The following is a 25794-nucleotide window of genomic DNA, read 5'->3' as shown; positions in this document are numbered from 1 at the left end:
GATTTTCATTATAAGTAAACTTCAGGGAAACAATGCTACAAAAGTGTGGAACATGGCCCCTTTAAGGGCCTAGTTGCAAAAAAGTATTTCTCCTTATTTAACCAAGTGTGGCTACGAGATGAGACCTGTCAGAGGGTGATTGGCCTTCTCAGCCAGATCACATAATGATTTGAAAGAATTGTTGGCTCATGCTTGTGCTGAACTGCTGAACTGAGTCACAATTCAAATGTGCACCCAAACACAAGAATGGGCTAAAAGAACACGCTACCTGGCTGTGATTTCCTGAACACAAGCCTATCTTGGAAAGTTGTACAGACATGATTTAGCAAATGTCCAAAACACAACAAAATCCTTTTCTTGATCAGTATTTTTGCCTTACTTTCCAGTTAAAATATGTACATAGCCTTAATAAAACATAATTTACTTTTGAGATTTATGCTTAAAACTAGAAAAAAAGCCAACTTAACATCTGTTCTCTGAAAACAAGTTTTATTATCTTAATCGCTTCTCAAGTGAAATAATCTTGTTTTAAGGATGCTCAGATATTTAAACAGGAAAAAAAGGCAAAAAACTTTTTGCGTTGTTGTAGATTCTGTACTTAAAGGGATAGTTCAACCAAAAAATAAAATAAAAATAAATCTCTCATCATTTCATTACCCTCATGCAATTCTAGATGTGTATGACTTTCTTTCTTCTGCTGAACGCAAACAAATAATTTTAGAAGAATATCTCAGCTCTGTTGGTCCATACAGTGCAAGTGAATGGTGACCAAAACGCTCCAAAAATGACATAAAAGCAGCATAAAATTACTCCATAAGACTCCAGTGGTTAAATCCATGTCTTCAGAAGTAATATGATAGGTGTAGGTGAGAAACATATCAATATTTAAGTAATTGTTTTCTAAAAATTCTCCTATAAATTTCTAGGTGGCGATCTGCACGAAGAATGTGAATTACCAAAAACAAAACAAAATGAGAGTGGAGATTTATTGTTAAAAAGGACTTAAATATTGATCTGTTTCTCACTCACGCCTATCATTACGCTTCTACTTACATGTATTAAACCACTGGAATCATGGATTACTTTTATGTTTCCTTTATGTGCTTTTGGAACTTCAAAATTCTGGTCACCATTCTTGAACATAAAGAGCTGAAAAATTCTTCTAAAAATCTTTGTTTGTCTTCAGTAGAATAAAGAAAGTCATACACATCTGGGATGGCATGAGGGTGAGGAAATGATTGGAGAATTTTTATTTTTGTGTGAACTATACCTTTAAGCCGACAAAACATTAAAAAAAAAATACGTTTTTCCAAAAACTTTCCAGTGGACAAAATAATTAGTTGGTATGTGACTAAGGACCTTAAGAAAGTATGTAATATGTACATTATTTTCTTTCATATCAAATTAAATATGTTTTATAACTTGACAATGTTCATCTATGAACATAGTCAACATCTATGTTCAGCTTCAGCTTCTTTGGTGCAGCGGTGTGTATTTAGATATTTACTTTTATCTCTCAAGACTTATGAGTAAATTTCCAATATCTCATTGACTCAAACTGTCCTCCTGAGAAACTCTTTACTTTGTTTGACAGATTATCTGTTATGTGAACTGTCTGAGTAGCTGTGTGTGTTTATGTCCTACATCAGTACACATTCCCCATAAGCTCCTTTTGAAATTTTGAATCATGAGTCTGGTCAGCTAATGGTCCCATGCCTATGGCTGAGTTAATGGGTAAACATCAGCTAATGAGAATATCAGTAGAGCCGGAGCTAATTAGCTTTTTGATGAGTTGCTGAGAGGAGTTTGTTTTCCTGAAACAGCTAAGAGTAATCTGTTTCTGTTATTACATACACACACTTGGATGGACACTGTTGCAACTGAAACTGATGAGATGGATTGATCATACAATATGAGAAATAACAATGAGTTTTGTAAAGTAATTAAAACAGTGCACACATACTCTCTCAAACACTCACATATAATGCAAGACAGCACATTTCCTCTAAACGACAGCTGCATAACAGAAATAGCGGAAGCTTTAAGTGGTGGCCATGACAACAGTGAAACAAGAAGTAAAAGCTTGAATGAAATCTGTCATCTTGTGTTTCCATATGTCTTAAACACACTCAATCTTCTGGGCTCCAGACATAAATAACCTAGCTTGCAACTGCAACAGAAAGTTTATATATGTGAAAAAAAAAAAAACATGAAACTATGTGTTAATAAGTGTTGGGTGTTATCTGATTACAAAGTAATACATTAATGTAATCTAATTACTTTTTAGTCAAAAACTTTATTAGTGTAATGCATTACATTTTAAATTTGTGTATTCAGATTACAATTACTGACTATCAATAATTTAATTACATTTAAGTACATTACTTGGGTTACTCATTTCTAAAATAATTTTCTTAATGTAGAATACATTTAAAATATGAATTATGTTGATATGCACATCTGTATGTGTTTCTGTGACATCTGAATAGTGTACGCCTCCTTATGAGTCAATGAACAAGGAAATAAATACATAATTTTGAATTAATTTTGCTGAAAAATAAACACTTGTCTGTGAAAAGTGTTTAGAAAGTAACTTAAACTTAAAATAATTAGTAATGTGTCAATGAAGTATTAAGCAATGTAACCTGATTACAGTTTTTAGAGAAGTACCTAGTAATATGTAGTGGGTTACTTTTTTGGGATACTTACCCATCACTGGTGTTAATATATAGCTTTCTTAAAATAAAGTAATATATAATTATGACAGAATTCATTGAGTGAACTCTTCCTTATACACTCACGGAGCACTTTATTAGGTACACCAGCCAATCATGTAGCAGCAGTGTAATCCATAAAATCATGCATACATGATCAGGAGCTTCAGTTAATGTTCACAATAACCATCAGAATGGGGGAAAAATTTGATCTCAGTGATTTAGACCCTGGTATGATTGTTGGTGCCAGACGGGCTGGTTTGAGTATTTCTGTAACTGCTGATCTCCTGGGATTTTCACAAGCAACAGTCTCTAGAATTTACTCAGAATGGTGCCAAAAACAAAAAAAACATCCAGTGAGCGGCAGTTCTGTGGACGGAAACACCTTGTTGATGTGAGAGGTCAACAGAGAGTGGCCAGACTGGTTGGAACTGACAAAGTCTACGGTAACTCAGATAACCACTCTGTACAACTGTAGTGAGCAGAATAGCAACTCAGAATGAACAACATGTTGAACCTTGAGGCGGATGGGCTACAACAGCAGAAGACCACGTTGGGCACTTTATTAGGACCATAGTGTTTCTAATAAAGTGCTGGTGAGTGTGTGTGTGTGTGTGTGTGTGTGTGTGTGTGTGTGTGTGTATATATACTGTATATACATATACAAACACAGTATATTTATGTTTATATCAGTTTATATATATAGCAGGGCTGTACATCAATACTTTTTTATCAAATTAATTACATATAAATATTTTGCATAGGAAGCTCTCCAAATAACAACAATTTAATATATGATTAAATTATTATATTTCAATAATTTAAAATGTAATATATAATAAATGTAATCATTCAGATAATTAAATGCATTACATAATTGTTGCAGACAAGTAAAGCTTCGGAAAGGCAAAAGCATTGCAATAAGTGGCTTTAGAAGGCAATATAATAATTCCATATTATTGAACATAAGCCTATAATTGGCGTACAGTTCACAGCCATCCATTTTGAAATTGAATTATTATATAATAAGGGCTTTTCTAAGGACACATCAATGCACACCTGCGTCATATGAACACTTTTGGAATGTCTCACTTTGATTGTGTCGTGTCATAAACAAAGCATTTTTTGGTCGCTGTGTCAAGTTAAACGTAGTTTGAAACTTAGAAAAACACATCTCGAGATTGCTGCATTTGGAATTGTGCTCCGTCAAGCTGTGTTTGTTCGCAAGTGAGTGTTCTCATCTTGTGCTATCACTAGGGTTGCCAATGGTCCCGTATATTACAGAATCATCCCGTATTTAAGCGAACACAATTGTGTGCTGTACTGAATCCATATGGGATGCCGTTTGTCCCGTAGTTTGGTGTCTCACGCCCAAACTGCTGGGAACATTTAAAAGATATAGACCTGAAACACAGAGATCTTTCACATAAGTTGTGTGAGATATTAACTGTTGCTTTACACAGACACTACACTTGACAGAATTGGGCTGCATTTCCCAAAAGCATCGTTAGCATAAGATGATCGTAGAGACCATTGGCGCCAATGGTTTCTACAATCTACTTAGGCTAACGATGCTTTTGGGAATTGCATCCCTGGCCATTATTTGAAAGGGTTTGTGATTTTACGTGCTGGGGCCGTTCACACCGAACATGTCTATGTGTCAGTCCATGCTATTTTTCAATTGTTTTCCTATGAAAACATGCTCTAGATGGACCTCTTTGACAACTGCACTGCATCTTGCTGTTAATCTCAGCATCTTGCGTAGGCGCGCCACATTTTATAGACAGTTTGCGAAGTTTACTTCAACTGTTGAAAACGCCTAACGAGAGTTCTGCGCTGTGTCTAGCTTTATTTTAGCTCAAGGACTGGAGCTTTTTTCTGGAGCTTTGTGTCTTGCCTTTGGACATCACAGCCAATCACTGCTTAGCTGTTTGCCATACCGAGACTTTCATCATGAAGTTCCAGGGAAGAAACTGGCTTTTCAGTGCAAACAATTACGTGATAACAATAAGATCTTCGCTAAATAAGTCAATCATGGCTACGGCAGATGGCGCACTGGCAGGGTGTGTGGTAATCACTGGACTCAACTTAGAGACTCTGATCCTGGACCAGCTATTCAAAGACAAATCCATACATTAACTATTCCAGGGTACCAAGCCAAACTGCACTTATATCAGCAGCCAAGAGAGTTTTCACAAGTGAAGAGTGCTAGACATGTGGAGCAGTGAAATTATCGCTGAGACAAAGAGATCTGGCAGTAAAACCACATCACCATCTGGACATTACGAACGAGAGATTTATAAACAATCGGTTCACCGTCACACCGTAAAGCCTTCAGCTTTAGATTTCACAGCGAAAGCCAGAGAACAGCACAAAGAAGGAAAGAAAAGACAAGAAATTATAATCAGAGATAAAGAGGTATAATAAAGAGACAGAGAAAAAGAAAGAGACAGAGAGAGTGAACTAGACTGTACACAAGAGAGACTCACGTTTGCACTAGTGTAATTAGAAAGGATGGCCGATGTCCAGTGGTGAGACAGAGGGGCCAAATTTTGGCACATTTAAAAGTGGCCAATCATTTCACTGGAGCACTGACAGTTTTATTAGGGCATATAATGGGCTGTCTAAACGGTTCTGGACCGCTCCACTGACTGAGTTCTTGGAGAGGCCTTGCAATACTGCTCTAGAGTCTACCAGGCTCGCCATTACAGATCTGTCTGTGTGAGTGAGCTATTTATTTACCAACATAGGGTCATAGGGAACAAAATGGGAAGACAAATCTTGGTTATTGCTAAACTGCATATATTTCTTGGTATACTCTCGCGTAGCCAGACCTTTGACTATAACAGCAAAGGTCTGGACTGTATTGAAGCTTAAAGGGATAGTTCACCCAAAAATGAAAATGCTCTCATAATTTACTCACTCTCATGCCATCCCAGATGTGTATGACTTTCATTATTCTGCTGAACACAAATTACGATTTTTAGAAGAATATCTCAGCTCTGTAGGTCCATACAATGCAAGTGAATGGTGGCGAGAAGTTTGAATTTCCAAAAATCACATAAAGCCAGCAGAAAAGCATAAAATCCGTATGACTCCAGTGGTTTAATCCATATCTTCATAAGCAATATGATAGGTGTGGGTGAGAAAAGATCAATATTTAAGTCCTTTTTTATTATAAATTCTTCTTTCTGCCCACTAGGTGGCAATATGCCCGAAGAATGCAATCACCAAAAAACTAAAGAAGCAGTATGTGGATGTGAAGTGGAAATTTACAGTAAAAAAGGACTTAAATATTGATCAGTTTCTCATCAACACCTATCATATCGCTTCTGAAGACATTGATTTAACCACTGGAGTTGTATGGACTACTTTTATGCTGACTTCAAACTTCTGGCCACCATTCACTTGCATTGTATGGACTTACAGAGCTGAAATATTTTTCAAAAAATCTTCATCTGTGTTCAGCAGAAGAAAGTCACATCTGGGATGGCATGAGGGTGAGTAAATGATGAGAGAATTTTCATTTTTGGGTGAGCTATCCCTTTAAACTGATCAGGAACCACCCACTTAGACAGGAAGTGGTGTCTAACTATATATATATATATATATATATATATATATATATATATATATATATATATATACACACACACACACACACACACACACACACACACACACACACACACACACACACTCACCAGCACTTTATTAGAAACACTATGGTCCTAATAAAGTGCCCAATGTGGTCTTGTTTTAGCCCATCATTCTCAAGGTTCAAATGTATGCGATTTTCCCCTTGTGAAAATGTTTTTATTTTGTATTTTTCTAATTTAATCATTTATTTTTCATTACAAATGATATTAAACATTTGTTTGAAAATGTTGAAAATGTTTTTCTTGTTACATCACGTGTTGTTCTGAAAGCAAAAAGAAACAAATGAAACACGGAATGTTGGCTGTCATCCGAACTGATCATGACTGAACGAAGCAAAGCGGGCGCATTTACTCGTGCGATTAACCTAAAGTGAAACGCTACCTGCTCGTGATGCACAAATGGCTTGCACGTGCTGCACGAATCTGTTGGGTATACTGCAGTCTTGTCATATTTTAACTTTTTGTTTAGCCTCCCATTCAGCTCATGAAAACATGCAAGATGTAGATTGGAATGCAGGTGCGGAATTTATATAAATAAAATAGTCTACTCCTCTCTTGCCGTTGCTGGCATGCCAGTGATTACCCCTCCATGTGCCAATGATGGCACGCGTGCCATAGGTTGCCGACCCCTGTATTATACCATAATAAAAGACTAGTGAGGGAAAACATGTCTTTTTTATAATGGTGCAGCAGTCTTTTTGAGTGAATGCACAGAAAACACATGTGTAGTGCAACACAGAGAATGTCAGTACAGGCTATTTCACAGACATAACTAAGAAAACAAAGGAGAATATAAAGTTCTGCTTTTGGATATCCAGATTACTTGCTACTAAGTGCCTCAAACGAAACTCTGAGGGATGAATTTACTAAGAATTAATTGCACCCGGTAACAACATTCCTACCAACCAATATTAGGCCAAACTATATTTCTAACCCTAACTATAGCCTCAACTTGACCTCCCAACATTTTCATTGAACCCTGATCCAAACCCCCAGTCCTAACCCCTTTCCCAACTCCTGATCCCTACCCTCCAAACCTAAATTCTAAATACAACCCCTATTTCTAACCCTGATTCCCAATTTCCAAGCCTTAATCTTTCCACTAGAAACCCCACCCCTTTATCTAACTTGGATCTTAACACTCAGCCCTAACCCCTATTCAACACTACAGCCTCTTAACCCTAACCCCTACCCTAACCTTAACCCTGACATCTGATTGGCTGATAGAAATGCTGTTCCAGGACCAAACAAGGATGCTGATACAAGTCCTACTTGGGTAAACACCATTAGAGGTCATTTACAGATAGTTTTCATGTGAGTGCTCCCATTGACTCTACAAATGACTGTAAAGTAATGCAATTAGGTACAGATGGAAGCTGCATTAAATAAATCTGACACTGTGACTCGGCTTGACAGAAACTGTTAGTTTGTGCAAATCCTTTTCTGTCCTCCATGTGTCAATCATGGCATGTTTTAACAGACAGATCCTGAAGTTGGATGGTAGCGTGATGCTACAGGCTGTTTAGTGTTTCAAGGCTCACTGTGCAACCAGTCTGTATATGAGGCTGTGAGCGGGATAGATTGCCAATATATGGGACAGCAGGCCACACTGAAGTGACCAAAATGACCTTCAAGCAGGCTGCTTGTGTTGGTGGCACATAAATTTATCTATTTACACACTCACACAAAACATACGTCCTGGCAATGGGTTAGTGCCCATGCAGACACACATGGCCATTAAACACAATCTAGTTTCATCACACATCACTTTGGTGAGGTATAAATCGCGCCACATCAATATCAAGGGAATGAATGGTGATAACTGTACTGAGTTCTGCTTCAAAGAGTTTGGTATCAGGCTGACCTCTATGCTGCTCACAAGTCCAAATAACTTGACTAACAGTAGAGATCAGCAGTAACCACCCACTTTTTCAGCAGCCTGGGTTTCGGAAGAATATTTCCCATTAGAACAGGTATTTCAGAGTATTCTTGAACAAAAGAGCTCAGAGCCTTGAACCAAACCAACCAGCTCCGAGATAAATCACAACACTACAACAGTTGATTCAAGGCAAACAATATTGAGGGAATGGATGAATTACTCATCTCACAATGCATTGGAAATGACATTATCAAATCATTCTGGATTTATATATATATACAGTATCATCATCATCGTCGCTATTGTATTGTATGCTCTAATGCTAAAACATCCCATAATAACCAAGCAGGTGGGTAGCTAACAGTAGCTAACATTACCAAGCTGGTCACTGATAGCCTGTAAAAACTCACCTGATTGGTTGATCTTGCTTCAAGTAGTTTATACACAAGTATACTAGCTCATACTATTATGCTGTGTAACATACCTAGTGTTCCAACAATTTGGGTGAATCTCAGCTTGTCAAAAACATGTAGAGGTCATTATTTTACCCCAAAATCAAGAGAAAAACATATGAAAATGTGTTTTTCATAAAGAAATATTAAGCCTGTTTTTGTTCCACTAAGATTTTTATTTTATTTTTCCAAATAATATTATGATTGTGAAATGGGTGTGTTTTTCATCTCCAGCCACTTTCATGTCCCAGTGGCTGATTTTTATTAAAACACACAGATTAAATATTTGTATTTTTTGATAAACGAATGTCTCATTAAGACTGAATTGTAAACTTTTTACTAGACCTTCAGAATTTATTTTTGGTACTTTTCATAGGCCTATTATGTATAGATTTGACTGTTTTAGCCTTGTCCCGAACCCAGACTTATTAACCCTTAAATGTATGGGTGTTTCCTCAAACATTACTACATACCTGGGGTCTTTAGCGACCCGGCACTTATATCTATAACAATATCACATCTTCGTCAAAAAGCAGTGTCAAATATAAATCAAGACATTCACTGAAACATCAGCACCACCTTGAGTAACAAACAGCATATACAGTTAATGTATATATATATATATATAAACTGATATGGAATACTGATAATTCACCATTGTCACACAGAAAATCAACATGATATTGTAGTCATTTGTATAAATATAGTACTCAGTTGTCTTGTAATAAACAAATAAATATATATCCTGTGAGAGTAAACTTATGTAGATATGAAATAATCATAAAAACCTGATTTATGAATGCACAAAAAAAAAAAAAAAAAAAAAAAGCAATATCAATACATATTTTGGGTCTTTAATGACCCTATACACTTTTGGTAATTAAAGGTGCTGTAAGTGAATTCTTTCCTGGAAAAATATGCAAAAAATTGTCCTACTCCCTTAAAGATATTAATGAAATAAGTACCCTGAGATATCTCACCCGTCTCTGTGACAGCTGTAGACTTGTAGATAGCAGACAAAAATGTGTAAATTTGTTAACAATGCGGACATTGATGCTTTTCACCTGCCAATAATTTTGCTCGTTTTCATAGTGTTGTATTTGAAGCAGATCATTGAGGCTATGATTCAAAATGTTTGTCAGTTGTGGGCGCTATTGTGCCACTATTGAATCTAACAGCCACAGGAACAAACAATGCTGCTCTTTTGCTCTGTTTTGGTCTCAAAATCATCTTTGGAGGGTGGGGTTAGTAATGAGAGGGTGTGGCAAATTCAACGGCTGTCACGTGAAAGCTTCAGACCGCTAAAATCGCTTCCAGCACCTTTAAGCAGTTATAAAAAAGAAAAGGTTGAGGAATACTAAAGAGGTGTGGGCATAACTAAAAAAAAAAACTAAAAAAAAACAAAACATATCAGGTACAGGGAGTGGAATGAGGTCCCGGGCCACTACAGACCCAAGGTATGCATTAAAGGATTACACAATGAAAAGCCATTATAAACATACTATTTATTATATATTTGAAACAAATATAATATAATCTAAACAAAGAGTACGAATGTCCCACAGAAGTCCCACAAACAGTTTGGCCCCAATACTTTTTTTTTTTGTTGTTTTTTTGTTTTTTTTGTGTACTTGTTTATAATGATGTTTGAAGAAAACAAAGAAAATTCAAGGTAAAAAAATCACTTATTGGTATCATTTCCAATCAAGCTGAAATTTTGCCAAATTATGAAAAAAGGGTGAAAATATTATTTAATTATGTGTATTTAGGATACATAAAACGTTAGCTATGAAATTAGCCTGAACAAGACAAAGGAGTCAACCATTTTATTATTATTATTATTATTACTATTATTATTATTATTACTATTTTTAATGTCTTTTCCATAACGTCATTTTCACCACTACATTTTATTAAACACAATATAGAATTTGAGGTGTGCTGGAAATGATACTATGGTGGGTATTTTCATGACATTCAGAATAAATGAAACAAACAAAACTCTAATGTGGCACATACAGTATAAATACACAGATAGACATTTTAGTAGAAAAATAATAATAATAATAATAATAATAAAAATAATAAAAAAAATAGTATGACAAATGTTGTAACAAGATTTACTCTCTAGTCCACAGTGCTAAAAGTGCCCGAAGTTGAAGAAACACCCATAATCATCCTGGCATTATTTGTTGTACCAAAAATAAATAAAAACAATACTGTAATAGTAATAAGAATTTAATGGGAACCTCTATTGAGAATAAAGAAAGAAAGAAAAAAAAAAAAAATCACAAGTAAAACGTCCACAATAATGCAAATTTAGGGAGAGAAATGTGCTTAGTTGTCAAAAAAAAAAAAAAAAAAAAAAAGGCTTTTTAATAAATCTTCATGCAAAATATAATTCCATATAATTTGTCTTTTGATTTTGGGGTAAAATTTGAAATTCTGCATGTGTAATTGTGATAGTGTGGATTTTGTGCTTTAGAGTGCATCTGTGTGTAACGTATGTTCTGGACTTTAATTTTGTATGGACTTTTCTTTTGAAATTTTGTTTTAGTTCCTGGTCTTGTCTCTGTTCCTTGTTCCCATCTGATTGTTCCCCAGGTATTTCTTGTTAACCTTGTTAGTCCCTGTGTGTATATTGCTCTTGTGTGCTCTCTGTCTTTGTCGGTTATTGTCCTTCATAGGCTGTAGTCAGTGGCGGCTGGGGCATAGGGGGCGCTGGGGCCCCACGTGGTGGAAAGTGAGTTTTTTTTTTTTGTTTTTTTTTAAATAAACATTTTTAAAGTAATTTTTTTAAACTTATTTTAAGTATGCATGTGTTTAAAATGCATAATAACGTGTAATATATAAAATATAAATCATTAAGTGGGGGAAAATTAGCTTCCTTTTCATCCCTTCTCTCATCAAGAGTCTCGACCACCATCAATTGCGCTTGCTTTGGGCACTTTTTCCAGTGCCCCTCAGTGGAGCAGTGCCAACCAATGCTGACACAAGTTATTCACGTTTACAAAATAAATCTAGCCAATCAGCAGCCTTGATATTATGGCCTGAGGGGCGCTGAGAGAAGTGCCCCAAGCATGTACACATTCCCTCTCACCATCGTCACATTGGACGACTGACAGTCTCTGCCAATAGACTGTAATACTATAGCAATGATGAACGCAGACACAGGATCAGGATCTCAGCTGCCCAGTCTGCCCCCAAATTCAATAAGATCTCTTCAGCAAAATCCATTTGAGAGGAGATCTTTAGTGGAGAAACTACGGGTAAAAGAGCTTGGCCCAGATCAACCTGACATCAACATCAAACAACAGGCTAGTGAAAAGAGCAAAACGTACACACGATGCTTCTCCTGTACTTGGCACAGCAGAAAGGCTTGGCTAGCTGGATGTAGTTATGCAAATGCCTTATTTTGCTTTCCATGTCTACTTTTTAAAATGATAGGGACAGATGGAACATGGACTGTTTTAGGATTAAGGGACCTAAAACATTTATCAGAGAGGACAAAGAAACATGAGTCTACAAGAGCACATATGGACAATAATGTCAAGCTAGCAATCCTTGGCAGAGTCAACATAGCTACGCAACTGGATGAAGGCCACAGAATGGGGGTAAGAAAGCACAATGAAGAGGTGGATAAGAATAGGCACATTTTATCAAAGATAATTGACTGTGTGAAATGCTGAATGCTCTGGCTATGCTCTCCATGGAGAAAAAAACTTATCTAAAGCATTCCTGATTCAATAATAGGGTCATTGAGAAGTCTGCCACTCAGAAGGACAGAAGGGCAAAATTCCTGTACAAATATGATGTCACACACACACATACACACACACACACACATTTGTAAAATTGTAATTTGTTTAATATTGGCATTAAATAATATAAAGAATAAAAGATTATTCAGTGTAAAATGCAATTTACGTCTGGACTTGGATTTATTGATAAATCCATCTGCCTCCATAACAAAAAAACTTGAAAATTTGGGCACCAGTCGCCACTGGCTGTAGTGTTTGTTTTCTAGTTTTTCGATTTCATTAGATATTTTTGCTTTGTGCTTTGTTGAAATTACTTCATTTGGATCCTTACATTTCATCCTGCTTCTCAGACATTACAGAAAGAACCAACCCACTATGGATCCAGCAGTAAGACTCTTCTACATGTGTCAAAGAACTGGCCCTATAGAGGAGTATGTGGACTTTTACAAGCATTCCAATTTGGTGGATTGGTACGAGCTAGCTCTAAAGAGATCACCAACCACTGGTGGTGGTTGGGGAGATTCCCCCTATACTATGTAAAGCGCTTTGAGTGCCTAGAAAAGCACTATATAAATGTAAGGTATTATTATAATCTTCAATCATGGTCTTGACAAACCCACCCAGTCCAATATACAAGATTGTACAGAGGGATGGTCATTGGCTCAGATAATGGACATTGCCATGTATTTGGAGGGATCGGACTTTACCGTGGGTGTGACCTTGCCCGAGTATGTGACCTCCAAGTGGAAGATGATGAAGAGAGGGAGAAAAGCTGTAGATTCCCTGGAGCCATCTACTCCCTCTGCAGCTCACCTAGAGTTGGCAGATGTTGCAGTCACAGAGGTGGTTCCAGTGGACTCAGCCTTGGGGCATTCAACCTCGGTGGTCCCTGCCTCGGTTGTCCTGGTGATCTCAACTTTGGTGTTCCCTACCTCAGGGGTCCCGGTGGTCTCAACCTTTGTGGTCCCTGCCTCAGTGGTCCAGCTCACTACATAACCAGTTACTCTTATCACGGTCTCAGCATCCACGCCTGCCACGGACCACGAGCCAGCATCCATGCCTCCAGCGGCTCCACCCCCTGTGTCTCCAGTGGCTCCACCCCCTGAGTCTCTTAGTTTCCTTTACTCTGAATCCCCAAGTGCCTTGTCCTCTGAGCCCTCTGAATCCACAGCTGCTCTGATCACTGAGCCATATGAGTCCCCAGCTGCCCTGACCTCTGAGCCCTATGAGTCTCCAGCTGCCCTGACAGCTTCCCTGACCTTTGAGCCTTCAGAGTCGCCTAATGCCCTGACCTCTGAATTGCCTAGTGCCCTGACCTCTGAGTCCCCTGTTGTCTGGACGCTGCCAGCCTCTCCTGGCCATCTGCCCTTGTCTCCTGGCCATCCGCCTTGTCCACCCTGTTCTCCTGGCCGTCCGCCCTGTTCTCCTCTCCATCCGCCCTGTTCTCCTCGCTGTCTGCCCTGGTCCTTCCTGGTCTCCTGGAGGTCCGCCTGGTCCGCCCTGTTCTCCTGGCCATCTGCCTGGTCTGCCCTGGTCTCCTGGCCTCCCGCCGGATCTGCCCTGGTCTCCTGGCCTCCTGCCGGATCCGCCTTGTTCTTCTGGCCTCTCGCCAGCTCCGCCCTGGTCGCCTGGTTCACCCTGGTCTCTGGGTTCTTTTCCAGCTCTGCCCTGGTCACCTGGACTGTCCTGTTCTCCAGCACCTTCTGGTCCTCCATGGTCGCTAGTAGTCTTCCTTGATCCCTGTGGTCTCCATCTCGCCCCTTTGTGCCCCATCGTCACCTGTCCTACCCCACCTCGCAAATTTTTTATTTTTATTTTTTTGGGGGGAGATGTTTTGGGCTTTAGTTCTGTATGGACTCTTATTTTGAAATCTTGTTTTAGTTCCTGTTCTTTGTTCCCCTCTGATTGTTCCCCAGGTGTTTCTTGTTAACCTTGTTAGTCCCTGTGTACGTATATATTGCCCTCGAGTCTTTGTCGGTTATTGTCCTTCATAGGCTGTAATGTTTGTTTTCTAGTTTTTCAGTATTTGATTTCATTTGTTTTTGCTTCATACAAATTACTGCATTTGGATCCTTACTTTTTGTCCTGCTTCTCAGACATTACACAGTGCTTAACATGTAAATCACATGCAGTCTTTAAACCAGCATAGTGATCACTCATGTCATTCATGTCTCTCTCGTTAACCTCTGCACTGACTCCACATACTTCTCTAAATATATGCTCCTATATTTTGTGATTAAAATCTCTATTCCTTCTCTCTCTGTCCCAAATATTTATTCTGTATATTACCTTGCTTTTTCTCTCTTTCTCTGGATTATATCAGATGCTCTGATAGCTATGGGCCATAAATCACACTGGCTCAAACTGCTTTTAAAAAGGGCTTAAATGTTCTCAGAATAAGTGCCACTAAGACCTGCAGCCATTGAAGGGCTTTTTCGTACTGAATACTAAAATGTACACACATACTGCTTTCTTAAGTATAGACAGGTGCATATCGATTGGCTTGTGCCTGATTTAATGTTCTGACATGAATAAAACAAGTAATCTCAGCCTAAAACCGAAGCAGAATTCAATGCTGAATGCTTCCAACTGCAATTAGAGCTCAAATTCAGTCTCTTCTTGGCTCTGACTTGCTGCACGGACTGAAAATGACTGCAGAGCTGGCTTTTGTATTGAATAGATGTTGTATGTGAAACATCAATTGCTTGATTAATTGGGGGTGAACCTAAAATCAGTTTAGGTTAAGAAACAAGTTATCACTAGCAATAATCAACAGCACTGTAAAATAATCAGCATTGATTCACTGGCCCTCGAGAGCAAGACATTGAACCAGAAAGCCATAATTTGTATGTGAGACACTGTAGGTCTCTGAGATGTGTGTGTGTGTGTGTGTGTGTGGGGGGGGGGGGGCAGTGTTTTACTGCAAATACAATGCATACACCATTCCATTTAAAGAGCTTCTTTAGAGTATCGGTTGTCTGCATTTAAAGGAATTGTTCACCCAAAAATTTTCTGAAAATACAAATGACTTTTTTTCTTCTCTCGAACACAACTGATGCTGCTCATTTCCACACAATATAAGTGAAGGGGTTCTGGGGCTGTCAAGGTCCAAAAATGACAAAAAGCAACATAAAAGTGTAATAAAAGTAGTCCATACCACTTGTGCAATATATTCCAAGTCTTCTGAAGCCATATGACACCTTTGAGAAAGAGAATATACCAAAATGTAATGTTCTTCTCCACTGTAGCTCATTCACATTTCCGCATATTCAAACTTACCACATCATGACTGATTATGTGGTGCAAGAAGGAATAGTGTTCAGCTTCATTGACGTCCAACCTGAAACGAAGGTCTTCACGCACCATATTTGAATACACACAAGCGTGAAATAGATTTGAGGGCTAAAGTGGAGGGAATCATTTTCTGTAAAGATCTAATTCAATTTTGGTTTGTTCCTCACTCAAAGCAATCGTATAGCTTAAGAAAACGCTAAATATAGTGCACGATAAGAAGTTTTATGGACTACTTGTTTGGTGTTGTGTGTTCTTTTGAAGTTTGACAGCCCCTGATCACTATATATTTTCATTGCATTAAAAACAACAGCATGAACATTCTGCTAAACTTATCCTATTGTTTTCCAAGGAAGAAAGAAAGTTATACAGGTTTGAGTAAAAAATGACAGAATGTTTTATTTTGTTTAAACTTTTCTTTAAAAACGTACAGTGTTGTAAATTAAGTTTTGAAGAATTGTAGGTGTATTTTGTGAGTGCATGTTATGCAACAGTCCTTGTACTGAATGCCGGATATAGGTTTGAGCACAGGTAGTGCTTATGCATTTTTGTGCGCTTGCTTATTATGTGTCAGAGTCTATTTTTAGCCACTGTACTTTTCTTAGCAGTGAAGGTCACAGGAAACGCCAAAAACAGCTCTTTCTTCAGCATGACTCAGTGCTTTGAGAACATCACATCTCCAAAGAGGGAATTAAAAACTGCTTAAGAGGACAAGATGACCCAATCAAGAGGCCTTGTAATATGGGTGCATACACACATGTACTAAAAAACCTTGAGTTCTGGTTGACCTTGGGTTAGTGGTCAAACATTATAGTTTTTTTTTTTTTTTTTTTTTTTTTTAATGGCTGACAACAATATCTATAGAGCAGAGTGGTCAATGGCAGATATGTATAATGCCTATATATATATATATATATATATATATATATATATATATATATATATATATATATTATTCTTTCACTTGCGGAGTAAATTTATCATCACTAACTAAAAATAGCAGATTCCTACAATGACATCGGTAACGCTGCTAGGTGTAAGTGCAGCATAAAAATAAAAATTAAATACTGAGTGAATCTTGAAATTAACACTTATTTTATGCAATATTTACTCAGCAGTTCTGAAAATAGAAAATATGTATTATCCACTGACAAGGCTGTCAGTAAATTGACACTAGGTGGAATGAGCACCAATCTGGCACAGTTGGCCTATGCCACTAATCTCAAAATGACCAAATACTGGCCGATTGATCAACCTGGCTGATAAATTGGTAAATACAACCATTAGTTCCCATATTTGAATCTGATTAACTGACATTCCAAGAGTGCTGATATACAGTCCAGCAGCACTGTGATGCTTAATTGTTTGCATCACTTTGCTTCTGCATATGCTTGGCTTCCCAAATAGTGGCAGGGATTTTAATTCACAAATCATTCCAATATAACTTACTGTTTCGCTCACTGGCCATTCCTGGAAATTGCATATTTACTCCAATAAGTGGCAATAAATGAGCAATATGACCCGCCCAGTAGTGCTTCTTTTCCATATATCAGCACAACAACAACATCAGCACTCTTGCTACCATGATATTGCTTAATTATCAGTATTCTCTTCATACAGTTTGACCAATGCTTCAGTACAATGAAATAAGTGTAAACATGCTGGACTGAGTTTGAGCTTCAAGAGCAACAGTTGAATGGGTTTCTATGGTCTTGAAAATATGCAAACATCCACCACAACACCACCACAAACTTGTGCTACATTACCTGCCCCTCCTCTCTGTACGACCAGCGTGGCCTCTGCTCCAACCAGACACTCCTTCAGCAGGTCCACCACTTGTGTGTGTGAAAGTGTTAATGCAGGTTGCTGGTTAATCTCCACAATCAGATCACCCTCGCACAGCCCCGGGCATCCTTGGGCCTCTAGAATCTGCTTCACCCTCTGGCCTCCATTACTGTCTGCTATGGTGAATCCAAAACCATCCACCCCCTTTACCATGGTAACCGTCAGCAGCTCTCCTCCAGCCGCTCCTGACGATGCCATGGAGACGCTGTCCTCGAGTGGCCCAGCGTCTAGGTGGGTGTCGCTAGGGTGCGGCTGTCCCATCGTTGTTTGAAGAGGTTCAACGAAGCGAGCTGTGCGGGAGATGTATTCCATGTAGCTGTCGTAGCTGTTCCGCCCGTTGACCAGTAGAGGGCGCTCAATGAGGCCAAGAGGGGAGAGCAGGGTGCTGGCTGCGTCCTCAGGGTCGTAAGGAAGTGGGTAACCCCTGCAAAGGACGAGGGTTACGCTCTGACCAATCGGGACAGACTGGAAAAGTTTAACCACGTCGGCATGGGTGGTGCCCAAGACGCAGACATCACTGATGTAGACGATCACATCTCCTAGAGACAAAAAAATAGGCACAAATTAACATATATTAGCTCTGTTCCAGAAGGTAGTAATCTGTCAACCTAGACAGCATTTTAAGGCCTTTTAAGATACCTCATTTACTCATCATTGATTGTGTCCTTCACAACAGAGGTCTGCATCGGCATTAAAGGGATAATTCACTTAAAAATGAAAATTCTCTCATCATTTATTCACCCTCATGCCATCCAAAATGTGTATGTCTTTCTTTCTTCTGCAGAGCACAAACAAAGATTTTTAGAAGAATATCTCCACTCTATAGATCCATTCAATGCATGTGAATGGTGGTTTGAACTTTGAAGCTCCAAAAAGCAAAAGGTTGTGAAACAGATCAATATTTAAGTCTATATATTTTAAAAATATAAATCTACTTTCAAACAACCCTTATATGCTCGTTCAAAAGAGTTCTTCTTCTTCTGTGTTTTGCCGACTTGCATTCTTTGTGCATATCGCCACTGACTGGGCTGTTGTGTAAATGTGATTTATTTATTCTTTTCCTTTGCTTGATCCCTCCCTTTGTTTCTCCTCCCTGCCCAGTAGGTGGCGATATGCCTGAAAAATGCAAATCGCTAAAAAACAGGTGAAGAAGAACTTGGTCCTCTTGTGAACGCACACAGGAGGGCTGATTGAAAGTGTAGATTTATAGTAAGAAAGGACTTAAATATTTACCTATTTTTCACCGACAGCTATCACATTGCTTATGAAGACATGGATGAAACCACTGGAGTTGTATGGATTGCTTTAATGCTGCCTTTATGTGCTTTTTGAAGCTTCAAATTCTGGCCACCATTCACTTGTTTTGGGTGGACCAACAGAGCTGAAATATTCTTCTAAAAATCTTTGTTTGTGTTCTGCAGAAGAAATAAAGTCATACACATCTGGGATGGCATGAGGGTGCATAAATGATGAGAGAATTTTCATTTTGGGGCGAGCTATTCCTAAATCACTATCAAAACACTGTTTAAAAATAGTTGAAATATAGCATGTCACACTACCAGACATTTTCACAAGTATTTCGAATACCCACTTACTTAAGGGAATATTCCGGGTTCAATACAATTTAAGCTCGATCGGCGGCATTTGTGGAATAATGTTGATTACAACAAAAATTTATTCTGACTTGCCTCTTCTTAAAAAAAAAAAAAAAAAAAAAAAAAGCAAAAACGGGGTTTCAGTGAGGCACTTAAAAAGCCAGTGGGGCCAATCCGTAATCATAAAATAATCACAATTTCAAAAGTATCGCCACAAGAAATAAACAATATGTGTGTTAATATGATTTTAGTGTGATAAAATTGCTTACTAATCTTTTTTGTGTAAAGCTATAGCCAATTTTACAACTTCGTTGCCATGACAATGCTATGTCAACAAACCCTAAAACGACTGTAAAAATTATTATTTAAACAACTTTACAACTCAAATAATACATGAGTTAAACAGAAGAATTAATGTAAGTGCTTTTATAAAATTATAAGATTCACATTTCTGTCTTTAAACCCTCTAAAAATTGGCCACATTCACTTTCATTGTAAGTGCCTCACTGTAACCTCGATTTTCTTTTTTTTTTTTTTTTTTTTAAAGGAGGAACAAGTTGAAATTAATTTTTGTGGTAATCAGCATTATGCCACAAATGCTGTTGATTGAGCTTATCTGGTATTGAACCAGGAATATTCCTTTAATGTGCATTACCGTGGCAGTAACAAACCCCAGTGCTGAACGGGACAATTTAATTAACATTTATTTATTTTACTGTGAAAATGTCTTATTTTTGCTTTCAGTTTCACTCATGAACGTGCAAAGCAGAGTTATAGCAGAAGTACAGAGTTTTACAATAAAATAACATAAATTTTGGATAGTTTCTCACCAAAACCTCTCGTATGCATTTAAAGACTTTAAATATAACGCACGAGTCACATAGACAACTTTTGTGATACTTCCGGGTCCTTATTAAAGCTTTGAAGTGAGTCACTCTATCAACTGCTATTATATTGTAATAAGCAAATGCGACACATTTGGGTTTGGAACAACATGAGGGTGAGTAAATGATGATAGAATTTTTGTTTGTGGATGAGCTATTTTTTTTACACTATTTTTAGCTTCCTTGCATTCACTGGTAATTCCTGCAGGAAATGCAAATCTAGTTTAGGCTTTACCCTTCACCTTGGAATGTGGATTAAAACAAATAATTACAAATGCCATTATTATAGAAATGTGATTAGGCTATGAGCAAACCTCAGTAATCTAGCAAGAGTGATGAATGTGTTTGTGTGATACACAAGATCATGGGGTCTCATAGCGTGTCTGTTTGCTACTGGTGCAATGCATCCATTTCCAAGCAACATTTCATGCAATGCCGTACGCGTCTATCGATGGGCCTGGCCCCTCCTGGCTGTTGTGTGGTGTGCAGGAATTTTAATTAATCTTGGTAAATATGTTCGACATTTGCCTAGAGCCTCCTGTGTCGCAATCAATAATCTCACATGCTTCTGGAGAGCAAATGATAGCGGCGTGACCCCACTGTGCCACACCTAGCTCTATGTCAGCATCAATCTAGACCAAACCAGCACAAGATGTACAAGTGTACCTGCATAAGATACACTACATACAAAAACTAGGTGGTGACATTTACAAGTTTTGCTATTGCAGCTCAACCCATTACTAACTAAATCAAACAGCTATGCAATCTTCTTAGACAAACATTTTTTGTTTAGTTTTAGTAGAATAGAGTGTATCTTTACTGTTCAAGTATGACAATGGACTGCATGCATGAAGCAATGAATTTACTGAGATTTACTGAGTCTGGTGGTGGGAAGACTTTACAAAGGACTAGAAGCCAACTCCCAATTAATGCCCATGTTCGACAAGTACATATGTGTATGAGTGGTTCAGGACAGGTCTCCACATAATTTTGGCTATAAAGTCAATGGAGATAGAGTTGGTAAGTTTGATTCTATTATGTGACTGTTTGAAATAAATCAAAAATACGAATAGTTTCACAACTCAAATACTCAACAATTTGTTTACGCAAAAATGTTCACAGAAGTCGCTGTGTGGCAGTTTTCACGTATTGAAATGTTTTAGTAAAAACATATATGCTGGTAAATATTACTAGTATTTTAATATTGATGCATAAAAATGAAATGATGATTAACTTATTTAATTCTCATTCTTTGTGTTCATTTAGTAAAAAAGTGTAGAAAAAATATACAGTATGATATGTGATATCTAATATAAAATGTGACTATACTGTAATTTATTTATTGCATTAAACATTTTGAATCTAATTGGCAACAAAGGCTGTTTGGTCAAAATAATGGTTTCTCTGATAAAAAATAAAAAAATAAAACTTTAAATATTCTGGGTTCAATAGACGTTAAGATCAATCAACAGCATTTGTGGCATAATAACCACAAAAATACTTTAAACCAGTGCCTTGTATATTAAACAAACAAACAAAATTGTTTATAAAATTGCGGTTACAATGGAAGTGAATGGGGCCAGTCCATAAATATAAAAACGCACATTGGTTAAAAGCTATAGTCACAAGATGTAAACATTATATGAGTTAACGTGACTGAAGTGTGATAAAATCGCTTAGCTTATCAGTGTAAAGTTATTTTCAATTTTACAACTTTGTTGCCAACACAGCGCAATGCTGGTAAACCCTATAAGTGATTTTATCAAACTAAAATCCAGAAGAAAAAAGATTTTACAACACTAGCGTCATGTTAACACGTATAGGGCCCTATTTTAAGAGTGCTAGCGCTAAGCGCAGCGCAATGCCGTAAGTCATAAGTGCAAAGTGAGTGGGTATGGCCATCACATTTTGGTATTTTTGTGCAAGCATGCGCTAAGTCTAGACACAAATGGGTTTGGCAAAATCGTGCGTGCAATGCGCAAATGGGCTGGATCAAGTGCAATTAAATTCTGATATTCTCCAGTTATTACAGCATCTGCATCATATTATATAGTCCATTCCCTCAAGCACCAGTGATATAAACAAACACAGCACATTCATGAGAAGTTGGTAGTGTAAACGGACTGTATGCAATGAATTAGAAGAATTGAAAATTACGTTCTTTTGTGTATTATCCTTGATGACAGTCGAGCATATTTCTAGTGACGCTCCTTTTATACGCATGGAAAATTCTCGTCAGAATTTGGATGTAGACTCTGTTAAATTATAGAGAATGTAAGTATTATTAATCATTTTCATCTACTGACACACAAATCACGGCTAGTATTAACAGTGACTGTATCGGCATGCACTTCACTTCTACCGCTTGATTTTAAAGAATTGAAATACGAAAAATTAAACCAAAAATATTTCTAAATTCAAATTACACTTCAAACGAAACAAATATATAATAAAAATAACAAAGTGATAAAAAAAAAAAAAAAAAACATACCAAATCCAAACATTTTACTCTCACCAACTTCTTCCAACGGCCCCTTTTGCAGTGACTTAAAAATAACTCTACGACAACAGGTGGAAAAATACCAATACAAATTATATGATAAATACTATTGTAAATATAAACATAATAATAATAATAATAAATAATTGAAAAATAAACCATGACCTAGAGATAGTTTAACACAAATCTCATAAAATTTGGTGTTCCACAATATTTTCAGAGTTTGGACATTAACTTTATTACCACCTGCTGGAGGAATCTCCAAACTGCAAATGCAGGAACTGAGTTTAAACTTTGCACTGAGATAAGATGTGGCTTTCATACATCTTAGCGCAATTAACTATTTCTTAGGAAAATAGCAAATTGCGTAGTGTGTAAGCCCCTTGTGGCTATACTTTTGAAGCACTGTGTATTTTCTCACATAGATATTGAGATATTTATTGAAAATCCTCAAAAGGCTGAGGGAAGACAACTAGGGGCTAGCTGTCAGAAATTTGACTCCAGTGAACATTTCTCAAGGTAGGTTCATTTTTAAAAGTAAATTTCTGTATTGGCACATACCTTAAAGTCTTGGCTACAAAAAATCTACTTATGATTTTCACCGTTATTGCCCAGGAAAAAAACATACAGTTAATTGAACGCACGTTGACGGTTTGTGACAACTTTCCCCAACAGAGGGGCATGTTGTTGTAGTATATCGGGTAAGCTATCACAATGGAATCTGCCATTAAACCAGTAGCACTGTAAAAAAATCTCTGTAATTTTTGCGGTTAAAGAATTAAAAAATGCTACAGTACAAAACCGTTAATTGGTTAACCTTAACATATTCAGTAAAATACAGTTTTATATTTAACAAGAGAATACATGTTATTATACAGTAAATTATTGTTAAAAAAAATAAAAATAAAAATAAAAAAATAGTATATATATATATATATATATATATATATATATATGTTTTTAGATGTAACAAGCACGATTTTATTGTATGATTAATGGTACAAATGTGTATTATGTTTAACAAGAGAATACATGCACTTTTATGGTAAAGTTTTGTTAAATTACGGTGAAAAACAATAATCAGGCGTTCCCAGAATTCCCTGCGTGACCCATCACATTTAATTATATTTTATGAAAATAGGTATATTCTCAGTTTATATGTCAGTTATGTACATTAGTGTGTTCTGTGTTATATTTTATGTAGTTTTAGTTCAAGTTTAGTGCATTATTATTTTGCCACATGTGTATCCCTGATGGTGTTTTGTATTTGTGTGAGTGACGCGGTCTCTACATGTTTACTGGCAATTGCTCCTGGAGGGACTCTTGATACACTTTGAGTGAAGTAGCCTTTTGTTTTTACTATGGTGTTAAACAAAACCTTTTAAAGCAAAGAGCACATTTTTATAGTTCCCAAAGTTTAGTTTATGTAGTTTATATCATTTAATCACGGTAGTGAACCTTAAAATATACAGGCATCAAAATTATATCCCGTAATGCCTGAAACATGGTCACTGTATTTTTACGGTGAATTTTTGGCAACCAAAACTGCTAGAACTTTTCCGTAAATTGTACAGGTTTTTTTTTATTTATTATTATTTTTTTTAATTTTTTTTTACAGTTTAGGTTTCATGTGAACATTGGGGTAACCACCAAAACAAAATCTATGCCTCTCTTTAGATCTATAGTATGCCTGCATTAAACAGCCTATTAAAACAGGCCTGATAAAAATGTGACAACATGCCCCAACCTGACAAAACTTTCAACAAAAATACCTTTGTGCTAAGAACACATACAACCCTCTGGGTAAAGATCTGCCTTCATACTATAGTTGATCCTTGTCTTAATGTATGCCAGTGTGGTCTGATTATGTTTGCTTGTTTACCCGAGGGCCACAAAAAAAAAAAAAAAAAAAAAAAAAAAAAAAAAAAAGGTGATAGTAAAATTTTTAATTGGAGGATAGAGTTTGCAAAAATAATTCTAATTTAAGAGTGTTTTGAACTCAGTGTTTGAAACCAACATACAAAACCTCTGCTAGAGAAAACACAAATTTACGCAATTGAACTTATTATCTTATTAAAGATCATAAGATAAATCTTATTATTACTGAGATATAGCCCTAGTGACAACTTCCCCATGTGACAACTAGCCCGGGTCTCCCCTACTTATTTTTTAGCAATATCGCCAGCCCTTTTTCAAACATACATAAACATTATAAAATCTGCTGCTGAATTACAGACTGTCTCTGAGAGGCTGCGCAGAGCTAATAACAGAGAGAGGCAAACTAAGAGGAGTCTGATGTTGGCGCATGCTAGGAAACCCAGAGGAGCACCTGCTCTGCCACTGGCATTCTAAACAAACACAATCCACCGCACACTGTTGCCAAGCAACAGCAACAGACAGATTACTGTATGCGAATTAAGTATTAAACATCAAATACATGTAGAGCTCTTCCAGCAGGCTTATGATTCGTGTGCTTCCTGTCCCTAAGCAGCATACTAGTGCACATGATTCAACTTATTATGCGCTTGTTAAGTCTTTATGAGAGGACTCTGGCACAGCTGTGAGGGGCAGAGTAAACATACACGCAGAGGCATCTGTCATGGCCTCTGAATGCGGGGAGTGAAGCATGCCAAGCCATAGATCACAGCACTCTGCATGATAGATTTCAGCAAATTCTCGGCAGGAATAAAGGGGAAAGAGCAATATACAGTTGTGCTCAAAAGTTTGCATACCCTGGCAGAAATTGTGAAATTTTGACACTGATTTTGAAAATATGACTGATCATGCAAAAAAACTGTCTGTATTTAAGGATAGTGATCATATGAAGCCATTTATTATCACATAGTTGTTTGGCTCATTTTTAAATCATAATGATAACAGAAATCACCCAAATGGCCCTGATCAAAAGTTTACATACCCTTGAATGTTTGGCCTTGTTACAGACACACAAGGTGACACACACAGGTTTAAATGGCAATTAAAGGTTAATTCCCCACACCTGTGGCTTTTTAAATTGTAATTAGTGCCTGTGTATAAATAGTCAATGAGTTTGTTAGCTCTCACATGGATGCACTGAGCAGGCTAGATACTGAGCCATGGGGAGCAGAAAAGAACTGTCAAAAGACCTGCGAAACAAGGTAATGGAACTTTATAAAGATGGAAAAGGATATAAAAAGATATCCAAAGCCTTGAAAATGCCAGTCAATACTGTTCA

At 37.2% G+C, this 25794-nt stretch overlaps 1 protein-coding gene across 1 annotated transcript in view; it reads right to left on the bottom strand.

The window, feature by feature from the left end:
* LOC127436808 (membrane-associated guanylate kinase, WW and PDZ domain-containing protein 2-like) overlaps window positions 1-25794 on the bottom strand; it is a 383618-nt gene that overhangs the window by 68008 nt on the left and 289816 nt on the right. Inside the window, exon 10 of the mRNA XM_051691206.1 lies at window positions 17523-18140. Coding sequence (XP_051547166.1) covers window positions 17523-18140 — 618 coding nt within the window. The remainder of the gene's footprint in view (window positions 1-17522; window positions 18141-25794) is intronic.

The sequence above is a fragment of the Myxocyprinus asiaticus genome, chromosome 47 (assembly GCF_019703515.2).
Source record: "Myxocyprinus asiaticus isolate MX2 ecotype Aquarium Trade chromosome 47, UBuf_Myxa_2, whole genome shotgun sequence".
Classification (NCBI taxonomy): domain Eukaryota; kingdom Metazoa; phylum Chordata; class Actinopteri; order Cypriniformes; family Catostomidae; genus Myxocyprinus; species Myxocyprinus asiaticus.
Note: the sequence above shows the minus strand (reverse complement) of the source record. Positions and strands in the feature narration are given on the sequence as shown.